The 24,578-nt window shown below is 38.4% G+C and overlaps 5 protein-coding genes and 2 long non-coding RNA genes across 10 annotated transcripts in view; 5 read left to right on the top strand and 2 right to left on the bottom strand.

Moving 5' to 3' along the window:
• The window catches only part of LOC115631149 (mucin-5AC), a 48,745-nt gene extending 44,406 nt beyond the window's left edge, over positions 1-4,339 (top strand). For all 3 annotated transcript variants that reach the window (XM_030527822.1, XM_030527821.1, XM_030527820.1), the window contains 4 exons: positions 100-213; positions 279-362; positions 1,464-1,565; positions 1,633-4,339. In XM_030527822.1, the coding sequence (XP_030383682.1) occupies positions 100-213; positions 279-362; positions 1,464-1,565; positions 1,633-3,488 (2,156 nt within the window). In that variant the 3' untranslated portion in view covers positions 3,489-4,339. The remainder of the gene's footprint in view (positions 1-99; positions 214-278; positions 363-1,463; positions 1,566-1,632) is intronic.
• Positions 4,340-6,906: 2,567 nt separating this feature from the next.
• On the bottom strand, positions 6,907-7,310 carry LOC115631842. The gene has a single exon (XM_030528685.1). It carries the CDS (start codon positions 7,288-7,290, stop codon positions 6,994-6,996), a length of 297 nt encoding a protein of 98 aa, XP_030384545.1. The 5' UTR covers positions 7,291-7,310; the 3' UTR covers positions 6,907-6,993.
• Positions 7,311-9,023: 1,713 nt separating this feature from the next.
• Positions 9,024-10,759, top strand: LOC115631565 (ribosome biogenesis protein WDR12 homolog). The gene is made up of 6 exons (XM_030528355.1): positions 9,024-9,099; positions 9,195-9,255; positions 9,318-9,975; positions 10,042-10,288; positions 10,346-10,478; positions 10,536-10,759. Exons 2-6 carry the CDS (start codon positions 9,197-9,199, stop codon positions 10,690-10,692), a joined length of 1,254 nt encoding a protein of 417 aa, XP_030384215.1. The 5' UTR covers positions 9,024-9,099; positions 9,195-9,196; the 3' UTR covers positions 10,693-10,759.
• An 80-nt stretch (positions 10,760-10,839) lies between these two features.
• On the top strand, positions 10,840-13,370 carry LOC115631566 (ubiquitin-conjugating enzyme E2-24 kDa). Its single transcript, XM_030528356.1, has 4 exons — positions 10,840-11,240; positions 11,888-12,625; positions 12,689-12,773; positions 12,833-13,370. The coding sequence occupies exons 2-4, from the start codon at positions 11,983-11,985 to the stop codon at positions 12,843-12,845; spliced, it is 741 nt and encodes a 246-aa protein (XP_030384216.1). The 5' UTR covers positions 10,840-11,240; positions 11,888-11,982; the 3' UTR covers positions 12,846-13,370.
• Positions 13,371-14,622: 1,252 nt separating this feature from the next.
• LOC115631461 (putative uncharacterized protein DDB_G0271606) lies at positions 14,623-21,232 on the bottom strand. 2 transcript variants are annotated; one of them, XM_030528211.1, is made up of 7 exons: positions 21,139-21,232; positions 20,749-21,080; positions 20,162-20,674; positions 18,606-18,727; positions 18,173-18,527; positions 15,495-16,099; positions 14,623-15,317 (listed from the first exon to the last, which is right to left on the bottom strand). In XM_030528211.1, exons 2-7 carry the CDS (start codon positions 20,909-20,911, stop codon positions 14,943-14,945), a joined length of 2,133 nt encoding a protein of 710 aa, XP_030384071.1. In that variant the 5' UTR covers positions 20,912-21,080; positions 21,139-21,232; the 3' UTR covers positions 14,623-14,942. The 2 variants fall into 2 exon arrangements, with proteins under 2 accessions (XP_030384071.1, XP_030384070.1); XM_030528210.1 differs by having other exon boundaries at positions 20,749-21,200.
• Positions 21,233-22,679: 1,447 nt separating this feature from the next.
• Positions 22,680-22,962, top strand: LOC115631929. Its single transcript, XR_003996248.1, has 2 exons — positions 22,680-22,736; positions 22,804-22,962. It is a non-coding gene; the product is annotated as an uncharacterized LOC115631929 (long non-coding RNA).
• Positions 22,963-23,368: 406 nt separating this feature from the next.
• Positions 23,369-23,604, top strand: LOC115631950. Its single transcript, XR_003996251.1, has 2 exons — positions 23,369-23,403; positions 23,468-23,604. It is a non-coding gene; the product is annotated as an uncharacterized LOC115631950 (long non-coding RNA).
• The last annotated feature ends 974 nt before the right edge of the window (positions 23,605-24,578 follow it).

Here is a 24,578-nt window from a genome sequence, read left to right as displayed (position 1 = left end):
CCTCTGAACTACATATAAACTAAGCAACCGCGAGATCTCTAATGTACGACTACTTCCTCTTACTTCTTATTCTTATGCATCTGCCATTATTGTTTGTAGGCCAATGCCTGCTGGATGGCATTTGGGTGCCGGAGACGACGGTGCATTGCGAGAAGCAAGCAAGCTGCCGTGCCATACAGAGAACAGGACACTGTTGTCCTGATTATAAATGCGGTAAGTGGCAGCTCATTTCATTTATGCAAATCGCCACTGACTCTTGTCGCTGCTCCTGTTTACAGATTGCGAAAAGGATGGCAAAACTTATGCGAACGGTTATAAATTGGTTGATCCGGACACGCCGTGCACCGTGTGCTATTGCAAAGGTAAGTGCATCTTCACTCATTTAAATGGCACAGTGGGACAAATAGGTATTTGCAAGTGAACAAAAGTGAAGTAAGCTGTATTGAATAAATGTTTAAATCAGTACTTAATTTTATGAACTTGGAACACATTTGTATACATACATGTGGCATACATTTTATTACTTATTATATTAGAATATATATTTAAATTAATATAATTTCAAGAACTTAGAACATACTTCTTCATAAGTAGATTTTCTAAATTAAATTATTTATTAAAGGCTCTGTTGGCATATATATTATTACTTAAGGTATTGTTTTTCAATAAAAAGCTGTTTAAAATACTGTATTTTAAAATATTGTATTTTAAATACATGTTATTATTTTATATTAAAATAATATTTTTAAATCTATTGATTAAATTAATTTAATTTTAATTAAAAGAATAACATAAAACACACTTGTTCACAAGTAGATTTTCTAAATTATAATATTTATTAATATTATTTATTATCTGTTTGCATATATTTTGTTACGAAAGGTATTTTTTTTTAATATAAGTCTGCTTAAAATGCTGTATTTTAATATACTATATATTTAAATACTATTTTTAAATCAAAAATATATATTTAAATTAATATAATTTCAAGAACTTAGAACACACTTTTCCACAAGTAGATTTTCTGAATTTATTTTATTTATTAAAGGCTCTGTTTGTATATATTTTATTACTAAAGGTATTGTTTTTTAATATAGGTCTGCTTAAAATACTGTATTTTAAAATACTATGTATAACAATACTATACTTAAATTAATAATTAATTTCAAGAACTTAGAACATACTTTTTCATTTGCAGATTTTCTTCTTTAAATTATTATTTATACATTTTATTACTTAAGATATTGTTTTTTAATAAAAGTCTCTTCCTTAAACCTACTTTATCATATTTAAAATGCTGTATTTAAACAAAAGCTGACCAATTTATTCAGATTTGCAGTATAACATTTTATTATTAAGCTTTAGACATTTCTAGATTTTGATTTCAAAGGCATTCCACTGCCCCCACCTCCCTAACGAAAAGCATCAAGTTTTATCCGCTTTTGTGTGATTTTGTGTTGCAGGTGGCGAGATTGTTTGCAGCTCTGTGACGTGTTTCCGTCGCGACGATTGTATGCCCAAGTATGTGGCTGGTCGCTGCTGCCCCGAATACGATAATTGTCCAAGTGAGTGTGACTAATCAAGGTATTGGTTTTCAATTCTAATTCAAATTGCCATTGCTATCCATTGCAGTACTGGACAACAATCCGCCATTGGCGCTGGATGCGAGCAGCACAACAACAAGCACCGCCAAGCCTTCGGCTGTGGCGCCACCAGCGGGGTTCAATTGGAACATCACCATCAAGGAGATTACGAAGCCGACCGAAATACGCATAACGGATGAGAACAAGTCGAAGCCGGCTATACCGATGCGTAAGTCGGCGACAACAGAGTCGGCTACGACGGCCACTGGAGCGGCAGCAGTAATAAGCAGCACTACTCCCGCTACAACAACAACTGCAACAATAGCAACAGCAACGAGCACGCAAGCTAGCACTACAACAACAACTAGAGTCAGCACAGTGCAACAAGCAACAAGCACTGTGGCGGCAACAACAACAGCACCGGCACCGGCGGCAGCAGCAGCAGCAGCAATAGTTGTTGGTGGAACATCGGCAACAGCAACGACAGCAACACCAACAACTGCTGTAGCGTCGACAAACACCACGCTGGCTGACAGCCTGGACACAAACCTGAAAGCACTTCCAGCCAGCAGCAGCAACAACAACAGCTCGAACGGCGAAAACTTAAAGCTCATTGCCTCGGTGGGCTACATTGAGCGGCCTTTGGTGGCCAATGTGGCCAAAACGAAGCCGCTGGTCACCTACAAGGCGGACGGACTGCAGCCCCTGGCCGAAAACGATCCCAGCAAGGTGAACATCAAGCGGGAATACACTACCGAGGGCATGCTGACCGAGTCCAGCACCAAAGCTTTCGACAATGGAGCAGCCGTTGGCTTGGCAGAGGAAGCAGCCTTCGTACAGACTGGCTTCGGCGAGGCATTGCTAGACAGCACACAGACAGAGTTGGAGCCGGATACGGCTGGCAGTGACAATATCTATCACATTATAAGCACCACAGCGGGACCAGCCAGCAGTGGCAGCACAGAGCGGCAGCTGAGCACAGATGCGCCAACAACGGCAGCCACAGCAACCACTGTTGGCAGCACGACTAGATTGGAGCTGAGCACAGATGCACCAGCCAGTAGAGTGGAAGTATCCACCAGTCCGGCCATGCCACTGCATCTGGATGTGGAGGATGAGGTGCCACAGGTTGAATCGAATCCCGCCTATCCCTCACTGCCGGGCGACGACTTCAGTCTGCGCGATGTGAACTTTCCGCTGGTGGAGCTCGAAGACATAGCCGAGGCCGACACCAAGGATGAGCCGCGCACCATTATCGGTGCCTTCGAGCTGCCCAAACACAACAAGAGGCTGCCAGAGAGCACACTCGATGGCAGCGGCGCCGGCAGTGGCGGAGGCAGCGGCGACATGGAACTCTATAGCTCCACTACCATGAGCAGCCTCACAGCCGCTGCCAGCTCCATGCAGACCAAATTTGTGGCCATTGTGCCGCTGATGTACAGTGCGGAAGATAGCAGCGTGGAGGTGCAGCGCCTGCAGAATGCGAGCGATGCGCAGCTGCTGGACAAGATTAGTCGCAAGACTGGCGATAATGAGACCAGTGGCGAGGTCTCCCTAGAACCGGAATCCTTGGAAGCGCTGCTGGGCAGTGGCAGTGGCAGTGGAGAGCTGGCCAACTCCGGCTCTTCCACGCAACGCCAACGCGAGCCAACCACGCCGGGACCCGCACACGCCACCTCGCTGGACATTGATGAGCTGGGCTCGGGCGGTGGTGGTGGTGGTGGTGCCATCGGTGCCGATCCCAAGGCAGATGCAGAGAGCGTGAAATTGGATGAGAGTCAGGAACATGGCGACAATGTGGCCAAGACAAATACCGCTGACAAGGCCACGACGAGAGCTGAAAAGAGTTTCGTCGAGCGAACGGGCACTCGCCTCGAACGCCTCTACCTACAGCGAGTCTACTGAGCGGCCCCAACTCCAACTCCAATAGCTCCAACAACAATATAGTAATGATAACCACAACAACAAAATGGTGTACATATATACTACATATACAATACTTTTGCCACTTTAACTGTGGGATCAAACGTCTATATCCCAGCAGCGAAGTGGACGAAAAGTCCAAAAGTTAAGCTAAGTAGTGAGAAAAGTAAAGGCATTGAACATTCTTTCAATAAGTAGACTGCAGACATAAATCTATCTATCTATAATGTATGTGGAAATCGCATCTATTAAGCTAAAACCGAAATTATATTATTATGATTATGTAAACTAATTTAAATGTTGCAAAGTTTCCAAAAAAAAAAAAGAAGAGAGCAGCCAGTTCCCCGTTCTATTTCTATTCAAGTCTTGATTGGAATTTATTTAACTTTCAAATTCGATCTAAATTACTTGTAACACCAAAAAATAGTGTTAAAACAGTTAGTTTCGAAATGGACGTCTTTGCTTCTACAATTTAATTAGTTCGAATTTAAACAAAAATTAAATAAATTAAATTACAATGAGAAGAATTTCAAAAAGCTGGGCTCCCAAATTGCAATAATCCATTATTTATTGCGCTATACTTACAAAATATATATTGGCTTACTCGTAGTTATATTTTATTTATTTGCATAATTTATAATTGAAACACGTCCTCATTTCACGCCCACGCAACATTTCACACATGTCATTTAATTTTTTTCATTTTGTGCTCGTGTTATAAACTATAATTTTATTTAATATTTAATTTACTGCATAAAACGAAAACAAAATAAATGAAAGCATGATGAGAATATTTAAAACGCAACTTAGTGATGGTTTTTGAATGCAAATCATAGTCCTTCTCGATTTGAAAAGCTTTTAAGTTTAGACTGAATATGAAAGTTTTAATTTAAAGCAATTATTTTAATTCTAATCTTAAAAAATTACATTTTCATAAATGCTTATTATAATATATTTTGCGTTTTTGCTTGAAACTAACAGAAAGTGTCAAAACTAAAGTCATTTCCTAGTTAGTTTTTAAATTTGCACTACAAAGTATATATAAAAAATAAAAATAATAATAATTTTATATAAATGTACACACTGCATAGGCTAATAATAATTATAATAAAAATAATTAGGTTAAGCAAATGAAATATTTAATTATAATTACAACATATTGCGCACATTATACTATATGGTTAATATATGAAACATCAAATATATTGTATTAGCGTAAATTTAGATTAAACAACTTTTTCATATGTATTATTAAAAATATAAAAAAATAAAAATACAAATAAAAAGTGGAACAAAGAAATGCTGTAAGGTGGTAGGATTTTATTTGTATGTGTGGAGTGCTTTTAATATATTTTTATAGGAGTTCTTTATGAGTAGAACAAGAAGTGGGAAGCCTTTCTATTTACTACAGATATTGGTCCTCTTAATTATTAGTAGATCTTACAATTATTTCTTATTAATTATGTATGCAAATCTTTACTGGAACGCGAGTTTAAAAAAAAGTTGTATTTTTTAAATAAATTTTACATTTGGAGGTTCTTTGTCTTATTAAGCTTATCTTTAAAATCTTTTTCTTGCAATTAATTACGAACAACAAAAGCAATGTAATAAATAGATGAATAGGAATTGACATTTTTTGGTTATAAAGTTGCACATATATGTACATATGTATGAATATACAAGTAAATGACTTGTCGTAATAGATATAAATAAAGCAATAGTGTGGATTATTTTTAAATGAAAGCTGCCATTAATTTTTCAACAGCATAACCCTCGTATTTATATAAGCAGTAAAGAAAAACGCCTCTTGGATTATGTCTCTATCCAAATTATGTGCTGGCTGGCCTGTTTTCCGGATCTATGGAGAGTTTGTAGGGCATTATACTGAGTTATGGCTTAACCAATAAATTGCCAATATAATAAAACTCAAAAAAACTGAAGACTGCAATTATTGCCAATAGATGATGAAGCTTCTTTATGAAATAATCAAGTTTTTCTTCAGAGTCTAAAACCAATAAAAGGCGGAAAGGAATAATGCAATAATTTGCATGGTCCGTGAGAAATGTTTTACTTAAACTTGTTTTCTAAATTTTATTAACGAACATACAAACTCTATAAAATTTCGTATAACATTTTTTTAAATAAAATGAAACGCTCAATCTCTGACAACACTTTCTTTTTAACAGTGTCAATTTTTCATTGTCTCCAATCAATAACAACTAAATATAGGGCGTGAATCAGTGTCAAGACTTACTTCACAAAATAATGAATGGCTTATTTATTAGAAATTGGAAATGAACAAACTGTTCATATACTTATGTACTTAGGTACCAACCTTAGTTCGTTTTCAGAATCCAAATGTCTACAAAATTGCTTATTAGGCATTTATAGACCTACAATTAAAATCTTACTCCCTGCAATGATAGATTATGAAATAAACTTAGGAGAATAATAATAATATTATATGAATAATATTAATATATAATACATATAATAATATTAATATTATACTCTCTGCAATGATAGATTATGAAATAAACTTGGGAGAATCGGCAACCAATCAGAAGCCCTAACATAAGCTTTATGCAAAATAAGAAATCTATTAAGACGGTTAAACGACTTTTAAGGCATTCATAAAATATCAATTATGAACTTAATGGTGCAAAATATCTGGTGAAGAAGAAGAAGAGTCTTTACACCTGTCCCTTTTCGGGTGATTGTGCAATCGGCGAGAGACACACCTAAATTGAAACCTAATTACATATGCAAGTGCATGCGGCAACAATTACCACGAAATTAAATGAACAAAAGGCAGTCAGCAATCACGACGACAATTGTTGCATCACAGCGACGACGACAACAACAACAACAACAACAACAACAAGAAGAAGAAGAAAAGTTGCTGGCCCGGGCGCCCAACAATGTTGCCACAAGTGCTTCAGCGCTTCAGGTTACCAAGAAAATAAAAGTAACCACAAATGAATTGAACTGTAATGCACAAATGAGCAGACTGAACAGTGTAAGCAGTTGGGGGCTTTGGATTACATAACAAGGTTGAGGATACATTTGCGCGTCGGAGACTTTCGGCATTTGCTAATTTGTATGCGCAGCGGGATTTGTGGGAGAAAGTGAGCGTAGACTTAGACAGACAGACAGACAGACAGACAGACACATGGCCAACATGATAAGCGGCCCGATTCATTGGATTTGAGGAAGCAACTGGTTTTTATTGTGTTGTGGTTTTGGTGTTTGGTGTTTGGTTTTTGGTTGTGGTTTTGCTTTTCTGCTGAGGATCAAACACTTTCGCTTGGTCTGTGGGTATAGAGGAGGAGGAGGAAGTCATAATATATTGGCTGTTACGAGTACGTTTTGTTTTCTGATACTTAAATAAGTGGTGAGTTTTTTTTTATTTGCTATTTCTTTTGTTTTCATCCGCTCAACATAAAATTTAACAAATGCAAATTAATGATTTACGATGTGACTTAACTTAGTTACGGCCAATCTGATCGACCTGCGCCTGCAGATTGTTTATCACCTCCGATGGCACCTGATCGCCCAATATTTCGAAGAGATTGATGCGCTGGTTGCCGGGTATTTGCTCGTAGGCGCCCAGCTCGATGCCCTCCTGGACATTCTGTATCTGTGCATCCTTCGGTATCAGGAAGGTCTGTTGCGCCTGCCGGATGGCCTCGTTCGTATACGCCGCCCCCTCACGCTGTTGCGGCAAACACTGAACAAGGGTCGCCATCAGGGCAAGCAGCGTGCATAGCGCGAACACTTTCATTTCGATGTGTGTGTGTGTGTGAGTGAGGGATTTGCGAACTGCAAGAGATGGCGAAACGCGTCTTTATAATATTAATCTGTTTCTCAAATCGTAGGCACTGACAAACAACCGGACGAACTCTCTAGAGACGGAGCTTACCTTGCGCGCGTGCTTTGTTGTAATGTTTCGTCTGCGCAGGCGCGCAGCGCATTTTATAAGCTTCCCATGCTGCGCACTGGAAGTTTTTTATAAGCTTGGAAAGCGCTGCAAGTTGAAATGTTAAAGCTCAACGCATTTGACTGGTTTCTGCCTAGCTTGCCACCAACCACAACCATCAAAAAATATATACATATATCATAAATTCACTTAATTTGGCACTGGAAACGCTATCCGACGCTTCATTTAACGTAATAGTGAATTTTTGTATTCATATTTTTAGTTTTCTGGCTCAAGGCGTCTGCTGTTATTTAAAAATAGCAATTGCTCTCTTTGTAATGCCTCATTATCCAATGGGCCATTTCGCATGAAGGTTAAGCGACGCACGTAGCTCCTCAAATGTCAAGTGGCTCTTAACCTTCCTTCTGCCCGCTTCCAGTGCGTCCCAAAGTGGTCTTTAATGGCCAACAAGTGTAGGCTTTACTAACTGGTTCATTTATGGCCGGCAGCCAACATTACTGAAATATTTACAAGTTGATACAAAGATAATTCCGACTGTAGATATTTTGTATACACTAATCAACATTCTGTTTGTCGATTTGGTGGGAAGATATTTATTTTATTTGTTTGTATACCATTATTTCCCAATTTGTTGCTTAGTTCTTACATTAAATGATTGTAAAATGAACATCAATCTACATCGCTCAACTTTAGTTGAACTTAAATTAATGCATTTATCTTAGAAACCAATCAAGCGCTTGTCAGCCTTAAGTTTAACTCGGGAATATCTTAACGATACTAAGGCCAATCAACCTCAGACTAATCATCCCCTTAACATGTTATCAAAACAAAAGTAAAAAGCTACAATACCCTTACTAAGTGCATTCCAAATTAACCATTATTTGATGGCAATAAAATTGTTGGCTTGCTATTGCTTGGTTATTCGTTTTGCGTAAGATGTCGCAGACAGTTGACACCAAAAGCTGCACCGTCTGGTTGGCTTTGGCAGAAAATCACAAATTTAATTATTGTACAATTAACTTTTAATGTTTATCATAATTTCAGTATCTCTTTGATGTGCTTCATCTACTTGTTTTTCTTCGCGTGTTACATAAATGAATAATGATTGATTTGTTTTTAATTTGGTAATTATTGTCGTTTTGGAAATTCCCATAAACTTTTTAGCAAAAGCAGTGGAAGAAAGCTGTCTTTATCGACAAAAATCCAAAACATTTGCAGTTTTCGTTATATTGTGTATAAATTATAAATGTAATATAAATGTATCAGTAAATCAAAATTTAATTTAATTTGTAATGGCAAGCAAAAATTTACCAAATAAATTAAAATAATATTTCCATTTAACATTATAGAATCTTAAATTTTATTATTAAAACGTATACAAATCTGTTTACTCACTATTCAAAAAACGGTTATAGTTTGAATGGTGTGTAGGAAACAACGAATGCCGTCAATTGCTTATCGATATTATGCCACCGATAATTGTCATGCTTAACAGCAGTTTGGTTATTCCGATGAGTTGGCAGGTCTCTGCGCACAATTGTACTATAACTGCTACCGACACGGTTTAATTATAAAGTTGTGTATTAAACTAATTCCACGAACGATTTATTTGCACAACAAGCTAAAGGCGCTCTTAAGAGTGAGTGTCAATAGGTAAGAGCAGAAATTACTGCCGTGCTGCAACCACAACAACCACACTAACTCGCCGCATCGCCACACATCAAACGCACGTGTGTGCGCAACAACAGTAATGGAAGCAGCTAACGGGGAGGGGCAGGTACAGGTTCACCTAAAGACCAAACAAGAACAGTAAGAAAAGTAATAAAGTAATGAAATGAAAACAGCAGTTAATCAAAGCTTTAATATTTCAGATATGCTGTGCCTGATGTGCCTTACGCCATCGATGGCACGGTCGCCACCACGGAGCTAAACACGTTTATCAATGCGCTACTGCAAAACGCAACTCAGGTTGACTTTGATTTTCTTGTATTTGATGAATATCTGCGTGGTCGTTTGTGCGATCATCTGAAGGAGAAAGCTATCAGCTTTGAGGACGCCATTGAGATTGAGTATGTTGAGCGTTTTCCGGCTCCAGAACCGCAGGATTGTCTGCTGCACGATGATTGGGTGTCGGCGGTGAAAATGAGAGGAAAATGGATTCTAACCGGCTGCTACGATAACACCCTCAATATCTGGACCAACAAGGGCAAACATGTGCTTACCATACCTGGTCATACGATGCCTGTCAAGGCCGTCGATTGGGTGTCTCTGGACAGTGAAACTGGTTGCTTCGTGTCTAGTTCACAGGACCAAACGGCCATGTTGTGGCAATGGAACATTGGCTCGAATGCTGTGGAGTGCGTGTCCGTCTGCAAGGGACATGAGCGGGGCGTGGACAGCATCAATGTGAGTCCAGATGAGAAACGATTTGCCACGGGCTCCTGGGATACAATGCTAAAGTTGTGGTCAGCGGAGCTGGAAGATGTGGGCGAGGGCACCTCCAAGCGTCTTAAGGAAAGCGGCACGAGAGTGAGCAATTATTTAACAATCTACCTATTTGCTATTCTAAGCTAACTCTTAAACCAATTCTGGCAGACCCCTCAAATGACTCTACAAGGCCATCGAGAGAGCATTTCTTCCGTACAGTGGATGGACAACACTACACTGCTCACAGGCAGCTGGGATCATACGCTCAAGGTGTGGGACCTGAATCTGGAGGGCATTAAGACAGAAATATCTACAAACAAGTCCATTTTCGACGCCAGCTACTCAAAACTGAATCGTCTTATTGTTACTGCCTCGGCGGACAAAAATTTGCGACTATACGATTCACGCATTAATCGTGAGTGACTCAACCTACTAAAACTATTTAAATTGCTTACTAATCCATCATTTGCAGAGGGCTCTGTTGTACGCAACACATACTTGGGTCACAATGCCTGGGTGCAGACTGTTATGTGGTCGACAACGGAAGAATTTTTATTTGTTTCCGGTTCCTATGACAATCAGAACAAGATGTGGGATTGCAGAAGGTAAGTTCCAAACAAATTAGTTAATATAGCATTATTCGCAATTCCTCTTACTTTCAGTCCAAAGGCACCACTTTACGACCTGCTGGGCCACGGCGAAAAGGTGCTGGACATTGACTGGTCCAATCCCAAGTACATTGTATCCGGCGGTGCCGACAACACTGTCCGTGTTTATAAGTCCCGTAAAGCTTTAGTAGATGATATGGACACTAAGTAAACACCGAGAAACTTGTAATGTATTTACTTATAGTGTAATATTATTAATAAACTTAAAATACAATTTCCACATTTGTCTCCAACAACAAAATTACATATACCGCCAACTCAAAAGTAAACAACCTTACAACACTAAACGGTGGTAGAGCCAAAAATATCGTCAATTCCACGATAATCGAATATATGAACTGATGGCACAGCGGGTCTCTAAGAACCGCTAAGCGACGTACTATCGATAGTACCATCGATTGTTTGCAGCTCTAGCGGCCGCCCGCTTGTGTGCCGACCACTTTGTTCCAATAATTTCCGCATACATTTCATGAATATATATTAACAATTAACTGTGATTTGTGCTACAAACAAAAGGCAAGTAAACATTAAGTACACGAAGAAAGCCAAAAGAGCATGTGAATAAAGGAGACACAATTAATCAATTGCCAAAAAGGAAAACAACTCAAGAAGTGTGAGAAAGAGAGCGCGACAGGCCAGAATTTTGCAGTGTTTTGCAGTCCGACAGCGACGTAAAAGTTAATCAGAATTGTTGCAAAGGTGTGTATTATACCATTTAACAGCGTATATTGCTTTGTTTGAGTTCAACGAGGGTTCGTCATTGGTGAGTTGTTGGCGTATCAAAGTAAAATTGTGCAATCGTTCCTTTTGCTTTGTTTTCGTCGGTAGTGGCGGAGTGGTGCGCGGCAGGAACGACGACGGCGGCAACGCATTTGCAAATGTCTGCTGATTGATTTTTACTGTGCAGCGCATGTAGAGAGCGCCCATTGTTTTTGTTGTTTGTTTGTTGGCTGGTATTGGTTTGGCTTCGACGCGGGGCTGGCTGGGACCTTCTGTAAAACGACAACGCTAAAATTAAACGCTCATCGAAGTAGCTCCTCTTCTTGCTATTTGCAAATTCTTGAACGCTTCGTCATCCCATCCAACTCCATGGGTCTGCTCTTGCTGCGCGCCGCATATAAAAATGGCCGCTTGCCTAGCACAGAGAAGTGATTAAAATTAATCCGTCCGGGTTTTTCAAAAAGTGCTCTTATACTGTCTACCTAAAGGCCATAAGAGGGGCGGACGCGCATGTGTTAAACTTCTAATTGCGTTGCTTGTTTTTGCCTTGGTCGATTGTTTTACAAATGGGTCAAGGACCTGCCCTTCAAGCACTTGATAATGCGATTACCTACGCTTCGTTGCAGGCACCTACCTAGAGAGGGAGAGAGTGAAGAAAGGCCGACCCACCTACAAAGACTGTAAGCACGTCCAATTCCAGTCCAAGTGAAGCAGCAGCAGCATGTCTTCGACTCCAGCCGCTGCAAGTGGCAGCAGCACCACCAGCTCCAGCGCCGTGACTGTGGCAGCCACAGCTGGCGTGGGCAGCGCCGCCAATGCCAGCTCCAATGCCAGTGTGAGTGGCGGCAGCAATTTGAATAATGCGTCAGGTGGCACGCCAGGACGTGGCCGTGGTGCGAATACGAATGGTGGCAATGCTGGCGGTGGTGTCGCCTCGGGCAGCAATAATTCGACTGCTGGCAGTGATGAGCCACGTAAGGATGCCAAGCCAAACCCTAGAATATCAAAAGCTTTGGGTACCTCGGCCAAGCGCATACAGAAGGAGCTCGCGGAGATCACACTAGATCCACCGCCGAACTGCAGTGCAGGGCCGAAGGGAGACAATTTGTACGAATGGGTATCAACAATTCTGGGACCACCCGGTTCGGTATATGAGGGCGGCGTGTTTTTCCTCGACATACACTTCTCGCCCGAATATCCATTCAAACCGCCCAAAGTCACATTTCGCACACGCATCTATCACTGCAATATCAATAGTCAAGGCGTGATCTGCTTGGACATACTGAAGGACAATTGGTCGCCGGCCTTGACCATATCAAAGGTGTTGCTCTCGATATGTTCCCTGCTCACAGATTGCAATCCTGGTAGGTGATGGAGTCGAAATACCTTTAATATCGCTTTGCCCCTAAACCGTGTTGTTTTTTCAGCCGATCCGTTGGTGGGCAGCATTGCTACGCAATATTTGCAGAATCGAGAGGAGCACGATCGAATTGCGCGTCTTTGGACAAAGCGGTAAGTGGACCTCCATAGCGATACGCAAACATATTTCTGAGTATAATCTCCCTTTCTAGGTACGCAACATGATGCGTAAGCTCAGCATCCATTACGTACCACAAACTGCAACAAAAAACGAAAATTCGCATGCAAAAGAAAAGTCTATTTTATAAATATATATTAAAATACACTAACTATTAAATTAACGATTAATTATAATATGTATAACAAGAAAAAAGCAGAGTAAAGTTTATAAAGTCGTTTGAATAGACCATACCATTCAAAATTTAAATGTTCGCTACGATTTCAATTAACGCAAAATTGTAAAATATTTTCAAACCCATTTCGGTTCATTTGCTATGGAATTTAGTTTCGGCTTAGCAATTATTCAACAATTAATTATTAGCATATTTACTACCAATATTTAAACAGAGAACTCAACTCAACCGTCATATGTAAAACACATTGGCATCTTAACTAAATATCGAACTGCATACATCATTATTAATACAATTAGTTTACATTATGTGTACAGTGTTAAGTGAAAAGAGCTAAAGATAAAAACACAAAAAGAATGGTCAACAAAGCCTAATTAAACAAAATACAAATACATTATATGTTTAAACATATGTATTTATTAACAAACAACAATTCAGGGCAACATATTTCGTAATTCTGACAAACTCTCAACTCAAAACACTGCTCACACGAATTCTTGACGACACAGTATGTATAAAAAAAAGACTTTTTACATGTTAAAATTTTCGATCAACTTTTCCAAATTCCAACAAACAAAAAACAAAACGTGCTAGCATTTCCTTTTTTGTACAAGCGCGTACATTTTGTTTTACGTATTAACAATTCGGTTTAGTTTATTAATGTGTGATATTGTAAGCGAAGAATTTTGTTGAGTTTTCAAAAAAACTGAGTGCACCACACTCGGATATTCGCGTGGTATTTATTTTAAAGGAAATGCAAACAATTCGCGTTGATTATAAATTTTAAAAACAAAAAACACAAATTGCGAAATACTTCCTATTATTTTCTAGTTTTACTAAATAATATAAATGATAATTAAAATGCGTCGCGTCAGTATATTAAAGAAAACAGATGGAGTTTAATAACGATTTGGGAGTCATTGCATAAAAAATGAACAACAAAACAAAATGAATAAATGAAAAAACAAAAACAACAAAAAATAAAGGAATAATTAAAATTGTATTTAAAATATAAATGTGTGGTATTTTTTATGAAGTGATTTTTATAGTTTAATAGCAAGCACTTCAATGGGCTACGAAGGACGACCGAAGCAATGCTTGATTTCCCTCTGCTTTCTCTTCCATTAAATAAAGGACCTTTAGACTATTTAGAGCAGAAATTCCTATTAATAGTATTAATGCTACAGTTGAAAATATCTAGAACAGGCAGTTTTGACAATTTATAGCTGTTTAATTTTTATTTAAACGCGAAGTTCCCCCCTTATTGGCAGTTCGGAATCAATGGTTATGCTGATTAAGAATATATACCTTTTATGGGGTCGGAGATGATTCCTGCTGCCTTTTACATAATTTGCACAAAACAGGATAGAATTCTCTGATTAGATAGAACTCTCCGATTCCGCGACTTTGCTTAAACTATATGGTGCTAGTAATTCATAAATTATAAAAATTAAATTGTATTTTAACCAATAAATAGAGGTCTTCTCGAATGCCATTCAATCTTCAGGTTAATATATTAGGTCCTTCCCTCGTTCATCCTTGAAAGAATGTTAGGCCTCATTTAGGTTCCAATGAAGAATTCTCTATGAGCAAAATTTAGAGCAAAACTTTTTTATTATAAAAAGTATTTCAAAGTCATTTGTTTAAAGTATATTTTTTAATGGTATTTATTGATTTATGTATATATTTGTTTATATAAAATATGTTAAATATTCATTACTTTAAACTACATAATAATATGTAATTATACATATATATGTATATTTGTATGACAGATAAGCAATATTGATCCTATTCCTAGCAAACACAAATGGCACACCCCCACAAATAGCATACAGGACGCACAGATAGGTATGACAAAAAATCGAACAATTTAAAGAACATGATTTCAAATTAAACTATATAGCACTAGCTGAGCTCCCCAGCTCAGCATCTGACCCGCCCGCCCAGCATTTGGCCTTCTCTGGCTCTACAGATACATGCCATTGACTAGAAAATCGGCTTCCTGTGAATAGGGCGTCTTTCCGCCCATACGGCGTGTCCGTCGACCCACTGTGCGCATTCGACAGCCAATCAGTATCGCCAAGGCGGCTGTGATAAGAAGTCCCATGGTCAGGGATAGAACGGCGCCTCCAGGACGCTCTGAGTGGCCGTCGTGATCTCGAAACTCCAACGCCAGATTCTCGTGTATCATCTTGTATTGCTCGTGCACCGGCGAGGCGGCCAGCGGCAGAGTTGGTGGCGCTTTCTGCTTTGTCTGCTCCAAAGCCAGTTCTATGGGATCCTTGGAGTCTGTGTTAGTGGGAGGGTTCTTGGCTTTGGCCTTTTTGTGCTTGCGCTGTTTCTACAAATATAAAATACATTTTGAGATGTGAACTACAAGTATTTTCTCTAAATAAATTTTTTATGTAAATGGAAAAAAGGGCAGCTCTAACAAATTAAAGCACAAAATGCTGACATTTTTTTTTAGCCTTTTTTGTAGTATTTATAGGGTTTTTAGAATGTAAAAATTGTTGCTTACCTTCTTCTTGGGCGGCTCCGTGGACTTTTCCTCCTCATAGTCCTCGTACTCGTCTTCATCGACTGACTGCGTCTTATCGTGAGTTGGCGCCGCATTCAGCACTGGCAGCAACACTTGTTGTTGCGAATGTGGTTGCAGCGGTCGCGGTTGTGGTGGCAACTCTGGTGCATTTGCAGTCATCGGCTTGGCGGGCAGCAGTTGATGCGATGTCCCAACTCCATTCGCCAAAGTGTAGGCGGTACGTTGTTGTTGTTGTTGCTGCAGAAGTGGCTGCTGTTGATGTTCTGGTGGCAACATTTGTGGTTGTGGTTGGGCGGCTTGTGGCCAGGCCATGCCTTGTGGCATTACAGATTGCAATTGTTGTTGTTGCTGCTGCTGTTGTTGTTGCGATGGCGTTAAGTAGAGGGCCGTGTGTGGCAGCGACATGCCATACAAAGCGCCACTTCCAAGCTGCGCATTGTTGTTGTTGTTGTTGCCATTAGCGACTGCCACATAGCCCGCCAATTGTTCCTGGCCCTGTCCCTGGCCCTGTCCCTGGCCCTGAGCGTTCGCCAGTTGCAGCTGAAGGCCGCCCTTGTGATTGAATATGTGACTGTTCAGTTCATCTAGAAGAGTAGGAGTGACAGATTTCCTCGACTAATTGAATTAATTGCCAGCAGACACACACACAAACATAAATGCGTGCACTCATACACTTAAAAAAAAAGATTGTTTTTTGAAATGCAATATCTTTTTTTATGCACAGATTTATTAGAAATTAAATATTATGTGATGTTGATGTTCCTGTCTAAATTATTTCATTTACTTTGAAGTTAAGTTTTAAGAAAGTAGATTTAATATAATTTAGAATAAAAACTTGAAAAAACAGATCCTTATGGTTTCTTTTATAGTTAATCGTTCTGCAAATAGAGCTACGAACCCAAATTTTGGGAAGTCATAAACCTTAGGAGCAGCAAATAAAGACTGCTTTGGCAGAAGAATTTTCAATATCTTTCAATAGCTTACAATTGGGCTGTTTTCTAACAGTTTTTTAAGCAGTTGTTTTTGCTTTTAAGATATTCCATTTCGCTAGAATTTTGATATGAGTAGTTCCGATTTTTTATGCAAAAAAGATGAAGCAAACTATCTATAAATTGCTTTATTTATTATTTCAAATTTGCTTTCATCCCAATTTCTCTTATTTTAGTGCAGAAAAATGCAATTACTTGCGTGCTTCTCACAACTATAATATCAATATTAGTGTATTCAAAGGGAAAAAAGTTTGTAAGAATACTTGACGTATTGGCGGAATTTTTAAAACAAATTACAGACTTTACAGCAGTCCTAAATAAATGGTGAGCTCTTCCCGAATTTACAGAGAATTTTGGAAGCATGGACGTGACATGAAATTCAACTTTTTCTTTGTTTCAATCTATAGTTATTCTTCGGCTGGATTACGAATATTCATATCTTTATACAGCATTTCTATTCATATTCATATCTATATACAGCATCTCTTATCAACTTGGTTCTTTATCGTTGGTTTTAAAGCATTTTTAGCTTAGTATTTTATATCAGTTACACATTAATGTACTTTATTTATGAAGACAATGGCAGACTTTTCATTAAGAGTAGAATATACAGTTCATTCATAAAATTCGTCTTAGCTTCCACTAATTTTTATAATAATTCCAAAAAAAAATGCCTGTGTTTAAAGCGCTACCATTTTCTTTAAATTATATAAATAGCAGAAAATAGTTACAAACATTTAAGCACTAAAGTGCAGCTTTTGGACTCCCAAGTGGTTGTAAACTAGAATCAAATTGCATTTGTGGAACATGATTTCTGAAAACCAGCGATGGAATGTGCTTTTGTTTCTCTAAGTGTGCTTCCTGCTCATAAATCAATTGCGTTGCTAACTCTGTTGTCTAGTTGCACAACAACAGCAACAACCACTACAATAAAAACTGACATGTAATTGCAAGTGGCAGCTTTCCCAGCCATCGTCAACTGCATCCACAGCCCACTTATCCTTGCCGTCAAGGATTTGTCGTGGCTAATTGGCAGCAGGAGCTGCTGCTGTTGCGTTTTAAACTTTCAACATTGCGTGAACACTTTACAGCAATTAATGTACTAATTTATGAGTTAAGGCTTCCATTTCTCTATGGCATGATAATAATTATTATGCATTGCATTTAAAATAGAAATTGTTAGTCTCTTGCAGAGCTAGTTGAAGTCGCTTTTAATTTAAAGTATGACCTTTAAAGAATATCTTAATTGAAAGAAGCCAACAACGCTTTCAAGAAGACTGCTTTTTAAGCTTTTGGAAAGCAGATTTGCGAATTAAACATGGAAAGAACAAGTACAGTGAAAGCTCGCTTAATGGACACCTCTTTTATACGAACATTCCCTTTGGTGGACACTTTTTCTAAAACATTCCAACGGTGTATAAAGTATTTAAGTATCCCCTTAAGCGGACACTCCTCTTGGGCGGACAAAAATTGGCCGACCGTGAGTGTCCGGCCAAGAGAGTTTTCCCTGTAGTTGGTTTCCTGAATATAATATTTAAAATATTTTGCATAAGCTCAGATATTCTGTATAACAAAGCAGATACAACTTTTACTTAAACACTATAACTTTTAAATCGAAATGGTTTTTTAAAACTGAGAATCGAAATCGATTTTGAGAATCGTACTTACCTGCGTTCAATATTTCCCCCTGCGCCTGCATTTGTGGTGGCTGTTGTTGTTGTTGCTGTTGGGCGTCGGTAATAAGTTTTCGGTTCGCCCAGGCGGCAGCATCTTCTCTGTTATTGACGACGGGAGGTGGCGGTGGAGGCGGCGGTGGGGGGCCGGGCGCAATGGAATGAGCGACTATGATTGGTAATTGTTGCTGTTGTTGCTGCGGCTGTGCGGCCTGCAACTGTTGTTGCATGCTTGCGACGGATTGTGACTGATACTGTGCAGCATTAATTGGCTTCGATGCTGCAACATTGTTGTTGTTATTGTTGCCGTTGCTGCTGCCTTTGGTTGGATTCGATGCAATAGCATTGCACTGCAAAATGAACATTTCACAAGTTATTAATTAAATAATAAATAAATAAGAGAGTTGGCGGGGGATGCGAAAACTTACTTCCGGTCCCTCATCGCTGCCATCTTCGCATTGTGGAATGCCATCGCAGGCATTATAAACGGCAATGCATTCCCCCGAGTGGCAGCTGAACTGAAACCGTCCACAATGTGGCGCTAATGGCGCTGTAAAATGAAGGGAAAGTAAAATTTGGGAAATATATAGCTGCACCGATTGTTTGAATGAATCTAAAGACCAGTGTCGTTTATTCTAGAAGTCTAAAAGAATAGTGATTTTCTTAAACTGTAGCTTTTACTTCGCTATTTCACATACAATTGGTTGGTCCTTATCTCTAAAGAAATATATATGCAATTTTTAATTTTCAAACCGGGTTATATCAAAATCGTGTAAAAAAGACCGTGTAAAAACAGAATTAGGTGTATGTATAATGAGCTGTGGAGCTTGGCGTTTCTTCTAGCCATGCGCTTTTTTGAAAGATCTTGCTCATTGACATGATAATTTATTTCTGATAAACATGTAAGTCAGACTCAAGCTTAAACAAATCAAAGTTTTTTTTGTAAGAATTGCAGCTCTGTACAAATCAGTCTACTAGGTGTTACTTAATCGATTAAAAAAAACGCCTTATCATGACGACAGATTGCCTAGACAGTTAGACTAGACAGTTAGACTAGACAATTAGACTAGACAATTAGACTAGACAGTTAGATTAGACATTTGAATAGACAGATAGGGTATGTGATGGAATAGACTGATAGATAGTGGGGAGCATCATATGAGCTTCACAATTCAAATTCTAAGTCTTTTGTTATCTTTAGAAAAGCGTCGAATAGTTGAAAGAAACAATTATCGAAAGAAACTTTCAACAGAATGAATAAGAAGGAACAAGGATTCCATTTTAGAAAGTCTGAGCTGGAGTGTTCTAGAAGAGACTGTTTGCTGCCAAAAGGAACTCTGAATAAGTGTCTGTAATGCTTCTGCCAGAACAATTCAATAATGAAGTATAGCCAATATTATTATTGATATTATTGTAGCTTTGTTAGATTCTATTAAGACTCTGTTCGATTTGAAGTTGAAATTCTAACGTTTGTGGAAAGTCTATATTTGGTTTAATATTATTAAGTGGATTATTTGAAAGTGTTCAATTTTATGCATTCGTTTGTTATTTTTGTTCACTTGTTTTAACATAGTTTAATAATTTCATCACAAGATTGAAACATTTTTAATAATAGGAAGATTGATTGCATCAGAAATGACGAAATAATGAGAAAATTAAGCACAGAAGAAACAAATCTTTTAAATCATGCATGAAGAATATAAAAAGGAACATACAAGTTGAGTTATTCTTTAAAGAAATACTCAAAGAATATTTATATCACATGAATCTTAAGCAAATGCTAATAAATTCAATTGAAGTTCACATAAACTATACCCAATACTTTCTCACTTACACGCTTTTGAATAAATATTGTTTCTTTTTTCTATAAATTGAATTCTAAGTAATTCTAAGAACAAACAGTGTTCTCTATTCAGTGCTTAGCTCCCAATGGTGTCTTTAGTTTCTGGTTAAATCAACAATAATTTTGTTGTGTCAAACATACCGCTTTGGGCCACCGGATCTGGGTGTGGCGCTCCCAGACCTACCAACTGGTTGGTTGACGCCGCCGCCCCCGTCGATGCTGCCACCACCGAAGCGGTTAGGACCGCTGCATTGTCAGGTGGAGCGGACTTGTCGCGCACTTCCGGTTTCAGTTTCAAATTTGTGAGCTCCCACTCCTGCTGTGATATGTTGTTGCTGGGTATGTGTGGCAGTTGGGGCCGCGGGGTGCTCGCCGGTTCGGGGGCGTGGCGCACCTGTGGCGTCAGCACTGCACTCGTATAATTGGCATGCCTCGTAAACTTGCAGTGAAAATTCTCCGGTGGTCCACACTCGAAGAGATAACAATAGCCGCCCGCCTTGCGTTCGAAAATGTAGACATCACAGGAGTCCGTCTCGCAGCAGAGACGCTCGCACTCCTCGATGGTGTCCAGCTCGAGGCCTTGCAGATACTTGCCACCAATTGCTTGGGACTCGCCCGTCCGTATAATTGTGTTCTTGTGGACATCGAAGTGGCCTGTTCGGGGGAGATTGTTGGCGCCATTGTTGGCCATTAGAGCCACAGCTAATGTCTTCATAGACACGGCTTACCTATGCAAGACTCCAGATCCATTCGCTTTGCCAGACGATGCGTGACATCGACGTTGGCTTCAGGGGCGACTGCAAACTCGGGCTGGCCAGCTCCACCTGCCACCGAAGCCGACAACCGGCCCAGCACGAGTACTAGCGCCGGAATAAATCGGTTTAATAACATTTGCAAGGCGTAACGGTCGCTGATTTGCGGTACAAAAAGTTTTGAAGATGATGTTGGATTGCGGATTCGTTTCAGTAGCGCTAATTGTTTTCTCCAGTCCCACTATATTTCATTTCACATTAGCTGCTTGGGGTGGGGGAAGGGGCTTGTCAGTTAACTGGGCCTGGCACTGTTTACAAATTTAACACATTTATTGATTTTTTTTACACGCTGCATCAATTTTTTACATTCAAATTAGTCCATTGTGCCTCAGCTTTTGTTTAATTATAATTGAACTGCGTAGAAGAAACTAATAAAATGTAATTGTAATTTAAACTTTCGTATATTTTCTTTTTAATTGTTGCCGTTTTTTTTAGAAGGAAAATTCAAAAAATAATAATGCGCACCAAATGTAAACCAATGGAAAATGCAAAGGAAAACTGACAAGCTCGGGCGCTACAAAAATTCCTCGAAGCAAAAGCTTTGCAGCTTTGCTATCAGCTGTGATAAAGCAGCTTACATTTAATATTGATTATTAAAAAAAAGTTGTTGATAAAAGGTTTTAAATAATGAAATCTTATAATACAAAAATATTATAATTCTCCTTAACTACTTCTTATGTTTTCTAAATATTTCTTAGCCTGTACGCGCCGTTTTCCAAAAGCTTTGACCTTCCAGTGAAAGCTGCAGTTGGAGCTTCCAGCGACCATATGTTAACCTTATGATTGCTTTTCAACCCTAACCTTGCGAACCTTGTACATTCCAATGTGGCACAATAACAGCAGCATTCCTAGCCGTGCATGTCCTGTCTGTAGCTTTGTCCTTGTCCCTGTTGGCTGTCCCTTTGTCCTTGTCCTATCTTCGATTCAATGCAGTAAACATTAAACTGATTTCAGCATCCAAGTGGCTGGGCGGACGTGAAAGAAAATCAATAAAAGCTTTGTCTTTTTTTCTGCTTTAAATGCTTTAATAAAAGGGAGGGAGGAAAAGTTATTTCAAAACACAAAACACAAAATTTGATCCAAATAATACCAATAAATGTAGGAAACCATGCCTAACTATTGTCATTGGCTATTTTTTCTTAAAATATTAAACTGCTGTTAGATTTTGTCAAGAAACCATGGATGTAAGATTATATTAATTAAATTAATCATTTATAGTTCTAATTAATTGCACACAGCAACCACAACAGCAGCGCTCTAACATTGAACTGTTAATTAACAGCGCTGCTTAACATTTAGAAGAGCGATATAACAAACTTCTTTTTTTGTAGCATACGCTTAGGCGTGCAAAGAAAACTTGCTGCTGATATTTTGGTTTCGAAATTCTTGTCTTCTTCAGTCTTCTCCAAAAAATTAAATCAATCCTCTGCTCTGATACTTCATAATGAGAATATGCGGGGACTGCTTACTAAACATCACAATAATAACAACAAAACTAATATAGAAAAGAACAAAACACAAAAAAACGTATATAAGCAAAGAAACTTTTCCAAAAATTACGTAAGTTATGTAATGTCACTAATAGCGAGGGCCGAAAATTTGGAAATAGAAAATGTGGTTGTGGCCTGTTACATTTTTCACTTTATACAGGTACAGAGTATAAAAAAGTTTAAAACATTGTCAGGTCAGGTAGAACAAGTTTGAAAACGAATGCGGAAGTTTAAATTTATTGTGAATCCGACATACCTTATTAAGTTATTATAAACGTCGATTGTGTGGTAAATGTAATTTAGAATGGTATTACGATATGATCTGTTTAAAAGTCCCGTCAATCTGCATTTTCTTAGTTTATTTTAGAAATATGGCTTGGACTACACCTATTTTGCTGTTTGTTTTGGGCCTAAGTGAGTATTTGTTTTAAACTCAAATTATATTTTTTCCTCTTCTTTTCTTTTATGAAATGTATTTTAGGTGCTCGCTGCTGCCACATTACGTGCCCCGTAATTGATTGCAGGCCCTGAATGGTCAAGATATGTATCACATATGTATCGAATATATGGAAAAGCATTTGTAAAAATAAAATGAATAAACTTTGTGACCATAAAATAAAAAGAACATAGCACACAGAAATTCTTCCGCTCTTTTTATGTTAAGGATTATTTGGCAACCAGGTGCAGCGCAACCGAAAACCTCTGCTAAAGACTCACAGCTTATTAGGGCTAGTTTTAGAATCACAAGTTCAGTTGCTAATTGGATTTTCAAAAATGTTATTTAAAATTTACATTTTATTTCTGCAAGGAAACTTAATATGAATGTATGAATAATAACCCTAAGGACATAGCACTGTTGAAACAGTTAAACAAGTGCAGAAACTTAAGTTTTAATTTCTTGTGGATCCGAACATCATACTTACATCATTAAGTTGTTATAAATGTGGATTGTGTGGAAAATGTAATTTAGAATGGTATTACGAAATGATCTGTTTAAAAGTCATGTTCAATCTGAATGTTCTTAGTTTATTGTAGAAAAATGAGTTGGTCTACACCTATTTTGCTGTTTGTTTTGGCTTAAGTAAATAATTGTTTTAAACTCGAATTATATATTATTCCCTATTCCTTTATTAAATGTATTATAGGTGCGCGGTGTTGCCACATTCTGTGCCTCGTAATTAATTGCAGGCCCTGAATGGTCAAGATATGTATCGCATGTAAAATGAATAAACTTTGTAACCATTAAATATAAAGAATATATCACACAGAAATGATTATATAATACTAGCTGTCCTTGTCTTTGCTGGGCTAAGTATATTTTTTATACCCGGTTCCCAAATGGTAATAGAGCTGAGTCCACTCGACTCTAGAATTCCTTCTGGTTTTGCTATTTATCTTTCGACAATGTGCGTTTTCTTCCAAGAAGACCAAAAATGAGCCTTGAACTAGCGGCAAACTTAAATAAATAAAAACAAAATGGTATATAAAACGCACCGTCCATTTCAGAAAGGATTTTATTCATAGATTGTCATAGAGTCGTAAAGTTCCTGGCCCATTATCCAGTCATTTGTTCAGTTCGCCACTGGGAGCTTTCAGTGCAGGCGAACATTCAACAACAAATCGCAAACATGGAAATTTGGAAAACATGTATGGTGTGAAAAAGCGACGGACGATATACAGTGAAAACTCCCTTAACGGACACCTCTTTTATCGGGGCACTCTCTTCTAAAACATTCGATCGGTGTATATAGTATTTAAGTATCCCCTTGGGCGGACAAAAATTGGCCGACCGTTAGTATCCGGCCCGGTTTTCACTGTATTGATGTTTTGTCACCTTCCTATCTGAAAGCTTTCGCTGAGCTTTTCAGCACTCGCACACACAATATGAAAATCGCGACCGGCTGCAGCATACAAATAACAATTTAAGCTTTTAAAATTGGAAACGACATTTGCTCTATTGAAGAAGCTAGTTTGGCTATTTTTTGTTCAAAGCTGGTTCTTTTTTAAATAGGGAACGGAAATTTCGGTAATTCTGTCTTTTCTAGACATATATTTAAATTATTCACCTCTGTATTTGGAATTGCAGCATTTAAGATTGACTTCACTCTCTTTTGGCATCACTGCTCTGGCATGATAGCCACTCGGCCTCTCCCTCTCTTTTTCTCACTATTTCCTTAATGCGCTCTTAAAAAAGCTTGCGCGCGCTCTTATGCTTTGGTTTTGCATATTTGTAGCTAAAAAGATTCTCAAACATTG

This window comes from Scaptodrosophila lebanonensis, unplaced genomic scaffold (genome assembly GCF_003285725.1).
Source record: "Scaptodrosophila lebanonensis strain 11010-0011.00,11010-0021.00 unplaced genomic scaffold, SlebRS2 tig00001412-arrow-pilon, whole genome shotgun sequence".
NCBI classification, from domain to species: domain Eukaryota; kingdom Metazoa; phylum Arthropoda; class Insecta; order Diptera; family Drosophilidae; genus Scaptodrosophila; species Scaptodrosophila lebanonensis.
Note: the sequence above shows the minus strand (reverse complement) of the source record. Positions and strands in the feature narration are given on the sequence as shown.